This window comes from Diabrotica undecimpunctata, chromosome 7 (genome assembly GCF_040954645.1).
Source record: "Diabrotica undecimpunctata isolate CICGRU chromosome 7, icDiaUnde3, whole genome shotgun sequence".
Classification (NCBI taxonomy): domain Eukaryota; kingdom Metazoa; phylum Arthropoda; class Insecta; order Coleoptera; family Chrysomelidae; genus Diabrotica; species Diabrotica undecimpunctata.
The window spans coordinates 79664960-79683688 of record NC_092809.1 but is presented as its reverse complement, the minus strand read 5'-3'; the positions used below and the strand labels follow the sequence as shown (position 1 = coordinate 79683688).

Below are 18729 nucleotides of genomic sequence, written 5' to 3'. Positions count from 1 at the left end.
AGTTGTACCCATTTACTGGACAGGAACTGATCGAACTCCTGCATAGTAAACTTAAAAACAAATCCTCTAGTGGTTTTGACGAGATACCTGCATTTTTGGTGAAAAACGTTTTACCTTTTATAATCAATCCTTTAACTTATCTCACCAATTTGTCTTTTTGCAATGGGGACTTTCCTAATTACTTAAAGAGAGGCAAAGTAGTTCTCATTTTTAAAAAAGTAGATCCAAAACTAGTCAGCAATTATAGGCCTATAACAATTCCCAGTATATACCTAAAAAACAATAATATCATTACTATAAATCAACATGGATTTCAAGAAAATAAATCTACTAATACGGCAGTCTATGCATTTTATGCTCATTTAACCAGTTTGATTGATGCAGGCGAATGTCCTATTGGGATATTTTGTGATCTTAGTAGGGCATTTGACTGTGTCAACCATGAAATATTTAAAAACTGAAACAGATAGGTATTACAGGAAATTCTTTACAGTAGATTATGTCATTTCTAAACAATAGACAACAATATGTGAGCCTGCAGATGAGGATCGAGGATTGTGTGACCAGTTGTAGATCTAGTCTAGATCTAGTTTGTTACTACAAACATGGGTGTTCCCCAAGGATCTGTAATAGGACCAATTCTCTTTGAAGTCTACATTAACGACATCGTACAAGTGGACGGAGCGGTAAATTTCACTATATTTTGCGGATGATACGTCAATTATTCTATCTAATAAATCCAACGTAATCCTACAACATCAATGTAATGATTTTCTTTCATCTTTATATTCTTGGTTTTGCGATAACTCGTTGCATCTTCATGCAGAAAAAATGCAAGTTATACATTTTCACAATAAACAAAAATACCTGGAAAATTTTCAGCTTATTTTTAACCACATGCAAATAGCTACGGTGTCGTCAGGCAAGTTTTTGGGAATAACGATTGACGAAAGTTTGGATTGGAAGTTGCATTGTGGAGCGGTTGTTTCGAAGTTGAATTCCATTAACTATCTAATTAGAAATTTAAAATATGTTTTGACGGAAAATCAGCTAATTATGATTTATTATGCAGTCGTGGAGTCCAGGCTAAAATACGGGATATGTTTTTTGGTACGTCTGGTTATGCAAATGGTATTTTCGTCATACAAAAGAAAATATTGCGTTGTATCGCTGGTGTCTCCCGACTAACTAGTTATAGAGAATATTTTAAAAAATATAAAACTTTAACATTGGCGTGTCTATACATTTTTGAATTATGTGTTTTTATTTTTAATAACTTACATCAGTTTAAAACGAGTGGTGATATGCATAATTTAAATACTAGATATTGTAATAAACTTTATATACCATTTTCAAAAGATAGCATTAAATTTAAAAATTTAAATCGCCCAGGGTATACAGGTGTTTAATCATTTGCCCACAGTTGTAAAGTCCACCAGTTCAATAAATGTATTTAAGAGGAATCTTAGGCAATTTTTATGCGAAAAAGTGTTTTATACTGTCGAAGAATTTTTTAGATCTTAGATATTAGCTGTATTTTATTTAGCTTTTAAATTCATTTCATGTCTTGTTTAGTCTAGTTTAGTGTTTAGTTTTTAGCAATATATATTTATGACTAATTCTATACAAACTATGTTTGTCAGAAAGAAAATAAAGAATTTGATTTGATTTGATTTGAAGTACTACGGTTACCGCCATATCATTTCCAGTTTAATTCCATCGGACACATCTAGGGTATATGTAAAACGTATTATGATAATCACGTTGGATGCAGTAGATACAGTGACGATGCAGTTAGGGAAATGTGGCAAGAAGCTCTTAAAACTGCAACTCCAGAAATATGTGCCAAATTAAGTGCAAGTTAACCATTATATTTCTTCATTCATTATTAGCCAAATAAACAATATTATGTAAAATTCCATTTGAATTTTTTCTCATCATTTTATACAAATTATCTCTAACTGATAATACAGGCAAAAATATTCTAAACAAAGTAATTGAAAGGATTATGGAGAACTCCAGTGCAGTAAGTTGGTTGAATGTAGTGTAGTAAGTCTTTGCCGTGATTAGTATATTTGCCGTTGCCTTCCATTCCTGTCGATCCTGTGCCATTACCTACTTATTTGGTTTCATTAATTTATTAAAAATTAACTGTGTATGTTTCATCATTTTTGAACAACAGTTATCGTTTCAGGCTTTCCAAATTTCTTTTCACTATTGTGCTCACTGTTTTATATTAGTAATTGGCGAGAAATAATGTCTGAGTGGGGAGAAAATATTAATTAGGAATATTCTTTACATTTTACATGATATTTTTAATTGTAGAGTAAAGTATATACTATAATTAAAATATTTCAGATTTTTTTGGTACTGATAGGTATATTGGTGAATGTATCGATTTCAAGTCCGTACGCCATTATAGCTATGCTATTTTTGGGAATCTTTTTCCTAAAATTAAGATCTTGGTACCTATCCATAGCGATATCGTTGAAACATATAGAAGGAAAAGGTAAGTTAGTTTATATAAAAATGTGTAGTAAAACTTATTAAAATATTTTAACCTTAATATCTAATGAATAAATGTTTAATACCCATAAATCTAAAAAACAAGCAGTGAAAAACTCTTAAATTGTGTTATTTCAGCTGCAAGATATGAGACCATTAGGTATTTGCAAAACTTGCTCTTTGTTCGAGAGTCATTTTTTTGGGAAATTGAAGAAAAGGATTAACGACCGAGTAGTGCTTAACTCCCAACATAAAGCATCTTATTAATGTTGGTTAGAGTTTTTAGCAATATAAATTAGAAGTTTATAGCCTAAAATATTTACAGATTTTTAGAAAAAAAAATGTTTATTGCAAACAACCAGTTTTGCAAATAAATATATAAAATAATAATAAACCATATTTAGTTAAATAAAAAGCATAAGGCATTTATTCATGAAACACTCTTCGAAGATAATGGCCGAAAAGTTTCTTAAAATTCAAGTCACATGGCAAGTGAACTCTCACGCTTGTCTTTCTTCTACAGTAATGAGACTCGCTAGGGATTCTATAAATTTACGCTAGGGAGTAATGTACATGCTAGGGATTCTATACATTTTTTGATGCAGTTTCTTTTTTCATCATTTTTTGAACCCACTCTGTTTCCACCTCCACGTTCCCTGGGTAATTCCCCAGTGATAACAAAATTTCTTACAATTCTTTGTATGTGGTCCTTGCTTAAATTTGTGATTCCTAGAAACGACTTGGCACATACTTTAATCATTTTACCCTCATTCAAACGTACATGGTATTTTATCGACACTGCAGTATGATTAGATTTCCCTCTTTTTGGTTTCTGTCCCTTACAACAAATTAATATCAGAAGGACTTGTTTACTTTTATTTTTCGACTGATAAAGGTGAGAATGAAAATCTATCACTTGCTTCATCGTGAGTGTGGTACCTACAATATTACGGCAATCCGGGCCGTCGGTTATGACCACAATTTGAAAAGGCCAGTGGTGCTTTTGGTGTATTTCTGTAACAATACAACTTTTTAATAAACTTTTCTGTAGCCCTATCGAACGTTAAAACGCAAAAAACAAGTGAAACTGCATAAAAAATCATAAATTTTAATATGAAGCACTTACCTAGCAAGTTTATCCATATTCCTTTTATGTGTTTCTAACTGAAGAACTTTTCTGCGTTCTTTTCCCTGTAGAGTAAGTTTAACAAAACAACCAATTTCTCTTCTGACTCCATAAAAATAAAAAAACTGTTACTAATTCGTCAAAATACAACTGTTTAATCGCTTGAATAATTATAAACTACTGAAAATTTGTTTCTTCAACACAGCTGTTGTAGTAGCCAGGTCGTCACGTGAATCAACCGGCAAATTTCATTGGTGATAGAACAAACAGCGAATTTTTTCAGGTAAACCTTCAAAGCAACGAACGAGTTTTGCAAATAACTGTACTTTTGGAAACTTTTGTCGATTAGTGAGTTTTGCAAATAATGGTCTCATATGTTATATGACAATAAAAGTTATAAAAAAAGGCGTAAAGATGTCGAAAATTCGGGACCGAATGAGTTCTTCGGAAACGTGGAGAATATACGTACGTAGATACTATAATAACTGTAATTGTAATATATTCCACTTTTGACGTTGTTTAAAACCTTTTCGATTTACACGTAGTCTAAAATAAAATAATGGATTCCTGTAAAATAAAATAATGGATAATACCTTAAAGTTTTGCTTTTTGTAATGTTTTCTAGGAATATTTAGTCTTTAAAGTTTACAGGTAATATTTGCTGTTCGTTTTTTGCCAATTAGTATAATTTAATATACACAGATTGTCATATTGTTACCATTATGTTATTAAATTTTAGTGAAATCACCGGTGTTTTCTCACGTAAACTCTTCATTGAATGGTATGTCAACTATTAGAGCTTCTAAGACAGAAGATATACTTATTAAGGAATTTGACGAGCACCAAGTACGTAACTTGACATGTTTATCTTACCTTTATCATTAATTAGTTTTAATTTTTAGAATGTTCACACTTCCGCCTGGTATTTAACATTAGTATGCATATCGGCTTTTGGTCTTTGGATGGATATTATATGCATTGTATTTTTGACTTGTGTCATCTTAAGCTTCATCTTTTTGCAAGGCTGTAAGTTTTTTTGTATAGTGTAATTATTAGTTTGTCAACTGTTATAAACTTGGTATAAAATTATGCACTGCAATGGGAATTTAACCCACATTTCGAATTATGTATATTTATTTATAATTTTGATCTACTTTTATGATTGCTCTTAAATTCTTAAATACAAACCGACTTTTATAACATAAACCGGTGCTTTTATAAATATGTTTGTATTAATAGTCGAGATAATTTAAGTAAATAGTTAAAATAGCCAGAAAGAGTTGATTTATTAGACCGTAGAGAGTTTTCTAGATGTCTCGTGCAGATAAGAAATTTCTGGCATCTTTTCTGGGTGGCGAAAGCGGCAGGTGTTTCCAGCACTGAACAATCCATGAACGCTGTAGACAATCTGACCCTCCCCTTCTTGTGTATTCTATTATTTCTGAGTGGATGTTATCCTTGCCGACTACTTTACTTAGTATAACCATCTCTATTGCCTTCTCTAATTCTTCTCATTTTATGTGTTCTATCTCTTGTCTTCGCAATAAATTTTTGACGTAATGAAAATCGCTATTCATTTCTATTTTGGTTGACAGTGAAAAACAAAACAAAAATGTTAATATATAAATCGGGTAGATAGAAGAAAACGGATGTAGGCTTAGTCGTTTTATGGCGCCCCTCCGTTTCGGATGTTGACAATCAGCATGACTATCCAAACTTTGCTTGGAGATATTTGGAATAATATGTTTGTAGACGTATTTAACCACTTTCTTAGGTTTAAAGCCAATATTTCCAATAGCATGGCCAAGAAATTTCAATTTGCGCTCTTTGTATTAGTAATCTCGCATTCCTTGACAATTCTACGTATGACCTCAACATTAGTTACACGACAGACCATGAAATATTTAAGATGCGTATATAACACAAGACCTTGAAGGCCCGAATCTTTCCTAAAGAAGCCCCAGACAGTGTTTAAGCCTCTACTCTGCATAATAACGTAGAAAATACATAGCATCTGATGATAGATATTTTGGTACCATGTGGTAAATCGTGACTTCTGAAAAAATACTTCATCTTTCTTCTTCTTCATGTTCCATGTTCTTTTAGAACTTTGGTTACCATCATAGCTATCTTAATATTATTCACTGCCACCCTAAATAGCATGTGTTCAATTTTTTCACATGCAAAAAATCATGTCATTTTTTCGCTGTATTACTAGCTACCATTCTACCACAATTTTACAATTATTTCCCATTCTTCAACCCTTCCTACTCACTTTTTAACCCCACTCCATTAGAAATACACACAGTTGTAAGATAGCAAAGAAAGTCTCGCTCTCTTCCCTGTTGTCTATCGATGATAACGGACACTCTCTCTCCCCTGTTGACTATCGTTTGGTGACAAGGGTCTCTCTTGACTGCTGACTGTTGCTAGAAACAGTCGTCCTCTCTTTTCGTCTGCAGAGTCTCGCTAAGCAGACTTACCACGCTTTTCTTCACTCTAATTATCTCTCTCGATTATAGTTACGCGAAAAATACCGCAAATACTATTTTAAATTGTGTACAGACGCAAATGTGCTCTACATCGTGATCTAAGTGTTAGTACCGCGAAACACGTGTTCAGAAACCGGTAACCGGACAGTTTTCCCGTATAAGAACAACCGCGACTGAAAGCCTCTAAATACCGCGAGTGTGTGTATGTGCAGCAGAAGAATTGGTAAGACTTTGTATAAACATAATTTGCTATAATCTGTATAACCTTTTACCACATATCCTAATTTATTTGAACCAGCCCTATGTAATACAGTCCTCATTAACTGAAATTATATTCATAATTTCACATGTGTGCACCCTTTTTGTACAGCATGTTTGTATTAATACCATACCAATCTCGCAAGTTCTTCAACCAGGAAATCTTTCTTAATTCTGAATTGCATTCGCCTGCTATTTTCCCTTGCATATTATTTTGTAGTAATCTATATTTGGGACCTCTCATTACATGTCCGAAGTACTCCAGCTTTCTCTTCTAGGTGCTTTTTATAATCTCAGTAGTCATGCTACGACGTTCTAGGATTGTGGAGTCTCGAATTTTCTCCATCCAAGAAACTTTTAAAATTCTTCTACAGGACCACATTTCAAAAGCCTCAAGGCAATTTAGATAATCTATATTTACAGTCCAAGACTTTATATTGACACCATAAAGTAAGACCAAGAACACGTAGTAGCGAAGTAGGTGGATCCACAATGCCAATTTTAAGTCTCTGTAACATAATACCTTGGAAATCCTTCTAAAAGTGGCTCTGGCCTGATCAATTCTGGATCTAATTTCACCATGTCTCTCTGCGGTACAGTTTAACTGATATCCAAGGTAAAGAATTTGATCAACTTGCTCAAGTTTGGTACTACTTAAATTTATATACACGGTCTTATATTCTATTTTTTTCTATTATACAGTATTTTGGTTTTCCTTACGTTCCAACTTATTTTTAATATTTGTCTTAGAAGTCCTCCGTGAACGAATAACATTGGTGTGATACAATTTACTTTCAAACACCCAAACGTTAGACTGTTGTTTACTGTTAGATTTATATAAATTTATCGAAGTTTTATCTGCTGTAATAATGTTGTCATTTTGATCGAATTTTTCGGCGTTTCCTGACATCAAACAGTTCAAACAAAAGTATTTTTGGGCTTAGTACCAATTATGTAGAACCCATTTAAACAGAACTTTCTAATTATTCACGTACAATAAATTGTAGTGTCTGCAACTCACTGCTTTTTTAATCATGTTGTGTACAGCATTATTTTTTGAGAAACATGAATGTTCGTAAATACAGTGAAGCCACAGCTGAGTAACGCCATCAATTGGTCGATTGTAAACACTTAAAAAGCCTCGTATCTCATAAACAGAATTAGAATTTAATGCTTTCTACTTTTTTCTTAGTTTTTGAAGTAAATGGCAGCTTGGTAGGCCTGGCAATTTCTCAAAGTATGACTCTAACTGGCATGTTACAATATGGCATGAAGCAAACAGCCGAGGTAATTAATCAACTTACAGCAGTGGAAAGAGTGTTGCAGTACACTCATATTAACACGGAAGGACCTTTTGAATCACCGATAGGTAAGATAAAAGTATATAGTTTGGTATAAAGATTAAAATTCATTTTTATTTAATTACTTTTAGAAACACGTCCTGTCGAACCTTGGCCTAAATTTGGACGCGTGGACTATAAACACGTTTATTTAAAATACTCTGAAGATAATCCCCCAGTGTTAAGGAATCTGCAGTTTACAATTTTACCTGGACAAAAGGTAAATATTAATCACAATATTATCTGCTACAAATATAGATGATCTAAAGATGCTTTTGTTTTTTGCATTAAAAACCAACTGGAGGTTGTTGAGTTCAGTACCGTCGTGTAGGGACTTAACTGCGTCATTATTAGTGGAGTAGTTTAAATCCATGACATACCAGAATATTTGTAGATGCAAATAATTGTTAAATATTTTGTTTTAATTATAATCATATGAATATAATAATATATGAGATATTGTGACGATATGTTTAAAAGTGAATTAATGTCAGGTTTAATTTTTTTTGTTACATTTTTATATATTCTAAGTAGATACAGGCCCTCGCAAATATGGAAATAAAATTTAATATTAATTTTATTAGGTTGGTATTGTTGGACGCACCGGCGCTGGAAAATCGTCTTTGGTTGCAGCTCTGTTCCGTTTAGTTAATTTCCAAGGTACTATATTAATAGACGGAATAGATACAAAACGAATGGGACTTACATATCTAAGGAAAAAAATATCAATAATTCCACAGGAACCAGTATTGTTCTCTGCTACCTTAAGAAATAATCTAGATCCATTCGAAGAATTTACTGACGAACAAATATGGAAAGCGCTAGATCAGGTAAACATTGTAAATTAGAATTAAATAATATTTTTAAGCCAAATCACTTTAGAAATCACTGTTGTAAATGGTGTTTGCCTTATTGTTTGACAGTGAATACCCGTACTTATTCATTATGTTTTTTGACAGATTATCTCTACTACGAATACTGCTCGTAGTAAGTAATGAAGAAATAGGACTAAAACTAAATCAAGCAAAAGTTAAATATCTAACAAACGAATCTCTAGATATAACAGCATATCACTCTGGACAATATTAATACAGAAAATGTTGATTTATTTATATGCTTACGACAAAAAATCGAATTAACAAAACTTAACTTAAAGGTTAACTTAAATAGAAGATGTTTTATAGCATGAACAGCATTTGGAAGATTACAAACAGTATTTAAATCAACCTTACCAAACACTTTAAACGCAAAAACTTTTGATCAGTAGATTTTGCTGGCACTAGCATATGGAAATGTAACATGGGCTTTTAACAACATAGTCCACAAACTCCAAGTGAAAGTGAGAACTATAAAACGGAGAATACTCAACATTAAGCTCAGCGATCGCAAGTCCAATAAATAAATAAGAAGACGAACAAAAGTTACAGATGTAATCCAAAGGATTGACATGGTAAAATGGAACTGGGCAGGATACATAGGAATAATGGAAGACAACAGTTGGACAAAGCGAATTATTGAATGGCGACCAAGAGCAACCAAGAAAAGTAGAGGCAGACCTCAAACCAGGTGGACTGATGACAAAAAAACAACAAACAGCAATCAATGGACACACCCAAGGAAGGCTAACATTAGACGATGAATGGAATAGCTGTTAATGAGTATAATGAATACTGGTCAAGACAGTCTTGTTTAGTACTTTAGTTATCTGTTCATAAATAAATTTTCTTTATTAGAGTTTGTTTTCAGCCAATTATAATCTGAGGACTTGCAAGTGTATTGAAATTATTATTAGTTTAGTCGGAGCACAAAGTTAGAAACTATTGGGAATCCACTGAATGAACCAGCTGTATGCATAAATTTTTTTTAAATGATTTTTAAAGTTGTATTGCTCTTGGGTTCTAAAACTATTTTCTTTGGATATCTAGGTTGTAACCGTCAAACGGCCCGTCAGAAACGCTGGGTAGCAATGGGTAACAATATCACTACCGAAAGTTGGAAGCCAATGTAGAACAATAAAACCCTACAATAACAAAAGTGGTGAAAAAACGTAGACTAGAATGGCTCGGTCATCTAGAAAGAATGCAGGGTAATAGACTAGTCAAGAATATTGCTTGGAGAGTACCTGAGGGCAAAAAAAAGAGAGGAAGACCAAGAAAGAAATTTAGAGATGTAGTGACGAAATATGTCAGAGAGATGTGAATCAGAGATTGAAAGCTGATAGCTAAAAACAGAAAACGATGAAAATCATCCATCCAGCAATGGACCTAAAAGGCCTATTAACGCTGTACATATATACAATTAACTAATCATATTCATTATACATAAAAAATAAAAAAAAATACAGTTTCCATAGCAGCGGCCACCTACTGCAGTGTGTTACTTCCTATGGTCGACCATGTAGTTCGGAAAGTCCTCACCAAAAAAACTGAACAAAAATTGATATTAGGCGAAAAAACCCAGAAAAGATTTAACAATCCAAATGAATTTTCAAATGAAAATCCAGATTAAACAAGCAAAAGATATTATAAAAACTAACCTTCCTTTCTATTGAATTACCTCTAACTCTACCTTAACGTGACTTGACAGAGCAGAGTTGCTCACTGACAGATATATTTTGTCTATTGAAGGGAGGCATAGAAATTTATATACGTTCTACCTCAAGGAACATAATTGGGGCTGTATAAAGGAATTAGAATATTAGGTGAAAATTTAACAGTTGACTGAAGTGTTGCACGCCACCTACTTTTAGAATAAAAATAGTAAAATAAAATATAAGGTTAATAGATAAATAAAATCAAAAGAAATTGAAATAAAAATAATTATTTAAAGAAAAATGACAAACATGTGACTTTTATATCGTCACAAGGTTACATATAATATATAAGGGAAATCAGCAACAATTTTAATTCAAAATACGGTTATTTTGATGTTCTTAATAAAATATAGTGTCATCAAAATAAAACTTCTGATAAGTAATTAGGCAGAAGAATATCAGATGTATTTATTTTTGGAAAAAAAGAACATTAAGTATTTTGTACTAAAAATACATTCTAAATATAGAAATAGTTAATAAACAATATTTACAAAAGCTGCTAAAACTGTTCACATTCCTGAGCAAGGCAGTAACTCACAAGGTCATAAAACTTAACCTTATATTGGCAAGCATAATACGACTGTTTTTATTCTTCTTCTAGAGTTCTTCTAAATTAGTAGTCTTATTATGACCATAAGTAGATGACAGATCCCGTGATTTCACTGGCCACAAGATAGTACCTTGTGTTTCGCATATTAAACGGTATGGGAAGGTAATATTCCCACAGCAAAGCATGAAAGTGAAAAGCACTCATTGAACCAGACGATACAATATCTGGGACACGTAATGAGGGGACAGCGATATGAACTGCTAAGGCTGATAATACAGGGAAAGATAAGAGGAGGAAGGAGTATAGGAAGAAGGAGAGTGTCATGGTTGAAGAATTTAAGGGGCTGGTTTAAATACAGTTCTATAGAACTCTTCAGAGCAGCAGTAGATAGAATAAAGATAGTGATGATGATATCCAACCTCCGATCGGAAGACGACACTTAAAGAAGAAGAAGACGTCATTGAATCGATCACCATCAATTTTACGAATTACTGTAACAATTTGTTGCTGTAGTAGGTCCAAATACTTACTGTCCAAATAGGCATCCGTCTTGAAAAAATGGTGCGATCATATTATCTCCCAACATTCCATACCATACCTCTTCAAAAAAAAAAACCTATGTTGATTTTCTTGAGACCAGTAACGTACGTGGAATCAATTGTGATGGTTTAGTAATGGAAATGTTGTTTCATCCGTAAAGACAATACTCCATTACTCCTTTACAAAACTCTATGCGTTGTCTACACAACTCCGTTTACAAAACTCTGTGTCTACATTGTTGGATTTTCACTGACATACAAACAAATCATTGCTTGTTTCTGCTCTTGAATTTCATCAAAAACAGGCTCACGTTTGTGACAGCTAGGATTAACCCATCAACGTTAATTTTAACTAATAAAAATATTTGTGACTCTCGATACCGTTTTGAAGTTATACTTCTATATACGCGGTCGACACTGGAAACTTGCACGGGAGTGAATCGGTGAAATCATTACATATGTAAGATATGAGTAAGAGAGGCAGACGATATATTTCCTCTCTCTTTCTCTATCGGGAATAAAAATGTTCCTTTTGTATATATTTAATATAATATATATATATATATATATATATATATATATATATATATATATATATATATATATTAAATATATATATATATATATATATATATATAATATTATATATAATATAATATATACTAATATTATTATTTATATGATATGTTTTGTATTATTTATTAAATGTTCATAATGATTTTAGGCTTTTGTATTTCAAAACAATAAATCACTGTATGACCGAGAACTGTCAATTTTGAAATACGTAAGTGTCATGTCTAATTGACAAATTTTCGCTGGTATATTTCCTTTTTTATTTTTGAAATATTTAAAAACCTCACGTTAGTCTTATTAAATATATGTAATATACGCAAAAATGCTAAATTTTAAAATAAAATGAAAATTTACAACATTATCCAAGTTGTTGGTCTTTTATTTTTATCTTCCACAAACATTTTTTGAAGTTATACTTTTATACGCGCGTTAGACGTTGGAAATTTGTGTGTATTCGTATATATTGAGTGAATCGTCAAAATCATTACATATGTAACTTATAGATAAGAGTCTAAAGACAAAAGATATATTTTTTCTCTCTTTCTCTCTCGAGAATAAAAATGTTCCTTTTGTAAACATATTTAATATTTATTAATATTATTATTCTTTTATTAATAATATTATCATGGTAAATGAAACATATGCGTAAGTTATGTATATTGTCATTTTTAAATACTTATGAATATTGCATTTTAATTTGTATTGTATTATAATCTTGAATTATGTGGCAGTGTATTGTATTATATGTTTATTATTATTAACAAAATTAATAATGAATTTTACTACAGAGTATGTGTAAAAAAATTTTTTTGCATTCAACTCCTTTTATACATATATGAAAATAAAAATATATATTTTCATTAAAATATTGATTCAATCCGTCATTTACTTTCTATACTCCTATTACAGGTCAAATGTTTATATACAGCAAACGATGCACCATATACCTGTATACCTAATTCTTTTTCTCTTTCTGCTCTCTCTTACATATAGCATTACATATGTAATGATTGTACAGATTGATTCCCATATAAATTTGTAACGATGAACGCGTGTATAGAAGTATAACTTCTACCGGCAGTCCCACTGGACTGCCACACCCGTTTTTTTAATGTAGGGGTCGGTCGGTTTATAAATGCACCGTGATAAGAGTTCTTGAACTTATCAAAGATCAGTATTACCTTAGTAACAAATAAAGAACTTTTTCCGCAACTAAATATTTCATAAATAAATATATTTTTTATGGCGGGAACTATCTAAAAATGGCGGCAGCTATCTGCGCGGGCTAGAGGCGCGTACTATAAATTTTGTGCAAATTAACCTTTTAATTGTTTCTTATTCCATGGTATTACCCATCATCTAGAATTCAACAGCTTCATATCACCCTCTGATTTGCCTTTAGTTTCTGCTTAATCCTTAATTTTTTCATAAATACGTTACTATGTCTAGTAAAAGTGACTACGATTTGAACTGCATTGTTTATATCTCTAAAGCATGCATCTTTAACAACTAAATTTAATATGTGTACAAAACAATGCAGTTTTTTTGCTTTCTCCAAGCAAGTTCTTCACTCCAACCAGTCTGTTCGGTCCAGCATCCGTTCAGGCTTGACTTTTCCGAATGCGTTACAGCGGATCTGTTCAAGAATATAAATTAATTCATTTCTAGTAGAAAGCAGAATTTTATGTCTTGTGGATGCTAAGTACGCCGCTCTGTATTGTAATTTTAATTTTAAAATTAATATGCCATTGATTGTTAAAGAACGACCAGTTGTACCAGACTCATAATATTTTATTTTATTTTAGGTTGAACTAAAGGAACTATCACATTCTTTAGATTTGATGATATGTGAAGGAGGAAGTAATTTTAGTTTGGGTCAGAGACAATTAATATGCTTGGCTAGGGCAGTTTTAAGAAACAACAATATTCTGGTGTTAGATGAGGCAACAGCTAATGTGGATCATAGGTAAAATCTTTTGTTTTTTACAATAATGAGGTTGGACTTATAACATTGTAACAGTATAGTTTGTTTTCTTAGGTTTGGTTGTAAATGTTACCATCATTTTTCTTACTCCTTGGGACATATATCTTTATCTTGGCTGCAGTAGCGCGTACATATGTGTTGAACAAGGCTATGAGGTTCTTTAACCAGGATATTATCCTTCTTCCTGGACCTCGCTTTCCAAAAATTTTTCGCTGCAGGATATCTTATAGGCAAATCATCTCACTCAATCACTCACATCTCACTCACATCTCAATCACTCAAATCATCATTATCATCATTAGCTGATTTGAGTCCACTCCTAAACATAGTCCTCTCTTAAATAATGCCATTGCATACGATCTTGAGCACCTTATATTTAGTTGCGCTGGATGTGCTTGATATCGTCTGAGCACCTTGTTGGAGGACGTCCTCTATTACGATAAGCATAGTGTCTAGGTCTCCATTCTAAAATTTCCATGTCTGACTCTGGCAACATGCCCTGCCTAGTTCTATTTCAAGGTTGTAATTCTTTTAATTGCGTCCGTAACACCAGTTTTTTTTTACTATTTGATTTGAACCTGGTGGATATATTAAACATTGACCTTGCCATTGCTCTTTGTGCCACATATCTTATTGATTACTTTTCTGGTAAGAGTCAATGTTTCTTCTCCATACGTTTGAATTGGGAGTGTACATTAATCAAACACCTTTCTTTTCAAGCACATGGCAATATCTAATCTAAAGATTTCCCTCAGTTTTCCGTAAGCTATTACTCTTATTCTTCTGTTTAACTCTGTTGTTTGATGATCTCTTTCTAATTTAATGTCGTTTCCCATGTGCTTATAGTTTAAACTTGTTTAATCGTGTTAATGTTAATTTTAAAGCCAACTTGTGTACAAGAGCTCTGAAGGTATTAAACATGTTGGCAGGAATGATCTGCCAGGTCTGCCATAAGAACTATGTCGTTTGCAAACTTCATAAACTCCCCATTTATGTTAACTCCAATATTTTCCCAATTTTGTTTTTCACAGCACTCTGTAATAAAGCGGTGAATAGTTTCAGAGAGCTAGTGTCTTCTTGCTTAATATCCTTCTTCAAGGGAAATTTGTTTGTGTGGTCATAGTACATTATCACTGCAGCTGTTGCACTATTTTATATAATCTGAAAAAGAGTTATGTACCTATGATAAATCCTGCACTCTAAACATGGAGCTGTGCTGGACGGAGTCAAATGCTTTCTCAAAGTTTACAAATATTAATATCAATGACTTGTTATATTCTATACTTTCTTTATCAAGAATTTTATTAGTTGTCCTTGTGGTCAAGTGGTCATTGGTTCCAAAGCCACTCCTAAATCCGGCTTGCTCTAGTGGTTGGTGAAAATCTAACTTAGATCCAAGACTATTAGTAATTATTTCTATAAAGAGCTTATATAAATGAGGTAACAAGGTGATAGGTATACAGTTTTCAATTTCTGTTACATCTCCTTTTTTATGCAGTATTATCGTTATGGCGCTATTCCATTTTTCTGGTGTTATTCCTTCAATAAGCAGGCATTATAAAGAGTTTTTAAATCTGTTATGACACATTCGCCTTCTAGTTTTATCATTTCACTTATACTGCCATCTTCTCCAGGTATTTTGTTTGGTCAAATTATAGCCTGCTTTAAATATTTAAATTATGGCATCAAGACCCTCTTGAAGGAGCTTTGGGAATATACTATCTGGTCCCGCTTCCAATGGATAAAATATTTCTGTATTGCATCTGATTTTCTGAGAATGATATTTCTTATCCGAGGTCAAATAGATAGATAGATAGATAGATAGATAGATAGTTTATTTGACTGTAATTTACAACAAGGTTTACAGCAAGTCAAACTAAAATTATAAATATTAATCATTACAACAAAATGAAAACAATACATTAAAAATATTTAAAACATTAAAATGCATGTAAAACTTACAATATGGACATCATAATATAATTAAAATAACATTAAATTTGGTTATGTTACAGCTTGGGCATTCCCAGATACACTCTGGTAATATTCACCTAATGTATAAGGACACATGGTCACTAGGTACTCTTTGACTTGGTTTTTAAAAGCTGTAGTTGTATGAATGTTTTTAAATTTTTGAGGAAGTTAATTATACAATAGTAAACCAAAGACAGTAGATGACTTCCTACTTATTTCTAAATGTCGATAGGGTACTACAAACTCTCTTATTTCTTGTGTTTTGTGAGTAAATATCACTGTTACATAAAAAAGTTCTTTTATTTTTATGAATTAGTATCAATAATTCCAAAATGTAATATCCATACACTGTTAATATATTCAAATCTATAAATAGGTTTTTACAAGACCAACCATACGGAACACCTGCAATACATCTGACAATACGCTTTTGGACCTTGAAAACGTCCTTTATACTAGAAGAGTCACCCCAGACAGTTATACCGTAACTCATTGTCGATTGTACCTCAGCAAAATAAAAGAGACGAAGGTGTTGGAGACTAAGTATTCTACCCAAATTTCTCAATTGGTAACATTTAGAATTGAGTTTTTTACATACATTCCAACAATGAGTCTTAAAAGATAAATGAGAGTCGAAGATCATACGAATAGTCAACCCTGGTTAGGCTAAAGGTTAAATAAGTAACATTGTCCTGAATCAGGAGTTCAGATCTGAGAAAGTCTACACATAAAACATACTTAATAGTTCCACTTTGCAGTGTACCTGTACTTCTCATTTGGTATTTTTAGTCACTTGTTTTTTGATATCTCTTAATAATTGTGTTATAATACTTTCGTTCGATACAAATATATTTTCGAAATAAGTATATTATTGTTGTGTGTATACAAACTGATCTTTTTATTGTTTTATTTTTAGGACCGATTCTTTAATACAAACAACTATTCGTAACAAATTTAAAGATTATACTGTAATAACTATCGCACATAGACTTAATACGATTATGGATTATGACAAAGTTATTGTAATGAGTTATGGAAGAATGGTAGAATTTGGCCATCCGCATCAATTATTACAAGTACCAGATGGACACTTTCACAGAATGGTTTTGGAAACGGGACCTGTGATGTCTCTGCAACTTAAAGATGTGGCTATGTTGGCTTATTCAAATATCCTAAAGCTGGAAGTAGCTTCTACCAGTTGAGAGAAAATATATACTATTTTATTGTTATTATTTTATATGTTAGATATTAGATATTTATTATGTATTACTGTTTAAAAATAGCATTATATTAATATATAACTAAAAGACTTTGTTTTTTTTATTTAAGTATCCATTTTTAATTGGCTTTTACTATAACTGTTATTGTTTTGAAGCGAAACTTCCATATGGCTTCTACTTGCTTTGTATTTTACATTCTTTTACTATAGTGAAATGAGATTAACGTCATGGAATAGCGGGTCTTCACATCGATTAACTACTCTCGATAAATTCGTTTCTAATTATTATATATTTATTCAAAGCAAGTTTAAATTAAAAACTATATGAAAAATAACCAATACAATACAGACATTAAATGAAAAGTAAAAAATTAAAAGTATATCTATAAATGTGAGTAGATAAGGAAGCGGGGTCCTGAATCACTTTGGTAACCTGTCCATCAGGGTCTCCGATGCGAAGGTATCGATGCCATGATTTGACCTTGGGGGTGTACAAGAAGTACAAGAAGTGATCGACAATGACCAGAGGGTTGTAAGAACTGGTCGCTTATCGCTTGATCTCTTCTTCTTCTCTCCCGAAGAAGTGATCGACAATGACCAGAGGGTCGTAAGAACTAGTCGCTTATCTCTAGATCTCTTCTTCTCAGCCGAATAATTGTCACCTACGTTACCTGTATGTTTTTACACCTGTCTCACTTGTCTCTTCTTTGTCTTACCTGTCCTGAAGAAGTAAAAGAATCGGTCGACAATGACCAGAGGGGGTGTCTTTGAGTGGAACGGACCACCTTGTATGTCGAGTGCAAAACTCATCGCTTATCGCTTCATCTCCTCTTTATTTCGTTAAATTTGTACAGGGTGATCGAAAAAATAAATTTTGTATTGAGACTTGGAAATATTTTAGGTGTTGTTGCGTCAAATTTTTTTTTTGTGTACGATGCTTAGATATATCTGTATAGCCTGCCTAGCCTAGCCTGCCTAGTCTTTACTTTTGAAACTTGTAGGAAAAGGAAAAATAACTATGTATCACATAAATGCCTTATTGTGTATATATATATTTTAATGATATATGTGGGTAGATGTAAATAAAACAATATTGGATTGATACTATAAATTTTATTTGTTTTGAAACAAGTTATTTATTTTAAATAAATGTATCCAGCAAAATTTTGTCAGTAATCAAGATGTGTCTTGAGGTGTACATGCTAGACGAGTTTTATTCAAGGCTCTCAACTTTTAACAATTGGAAGGGGAATAAATCTGAAATAGAGTTAGCTGCTTGTGGATTTTACTTTCTCCAAGTGGAAGATATAGTAAAGTGTTTCAAGTGTGGCGTAGAGATTTACAAATGGGAATCAAATGACAATATAATCGAAGATCACAAAAAATTTAGTCCCGATTGTGCCTTTGTAGAAAGAGTTTATCCCATTTTTCAGAGAATCAACGACAACAACAAATAAATTGTGAGTGAGAACAATAAATATGCCTGTTCCTGTGAAACATAAATGTCCAAAGTGTGGGGGTGACACTGAAGAACGAAATGACCTGTGTATAAATTGTGAATTGGAAGAGGTGTACA

General features: G+C 32.2%; 1 protein-coding gene across 8 annotated transcripts in view; it reads left to right on the top strand.

Moving 5' to 3' along the window:
- LOC140445522 (ATP-binding cassette sub-family C member 4-like) overlaps positions 1–17236 on the top strand; it is a 152226-nt gene extending 134990 nt beyond the window's left edge. For all 8 annotated transcript variants that reach the window (XM_072537614.1, XM_072537608.1, XM_072537613.1 and 5 more), the window contains 8 exons: positions 2359–2509; positions 4371–4477; positions 4534–4657; positions 7574–7750; positions 7814–7941; positions 8306–8551; positions 13782–13942; positions 16851–17236. In XM_072537614.1, the coding sequence (XP_072393715.1) occupies positions 2359–2509; positions 4371–4477; positions 4534–4657; positions 7574–7750; positions 7814–7941; positions 8306–8551; positions 13782–13942; positions 16851–17136 (1380 nt within the window). In that variant the 3' untranslated portion in view covers positions 17137–17236. The remainder of the gene's footprint in view (positions 1–2358; positions 2510–4370; positions 4478–4533; positions 4658–7573; positions 7751–7813; positions 7942–8305; positions 8552–13781; positions 13943–16850) is intronic.
- The last annotated feature ends 1493 nt before the right edge of the window (positions 17237–18729 follow it).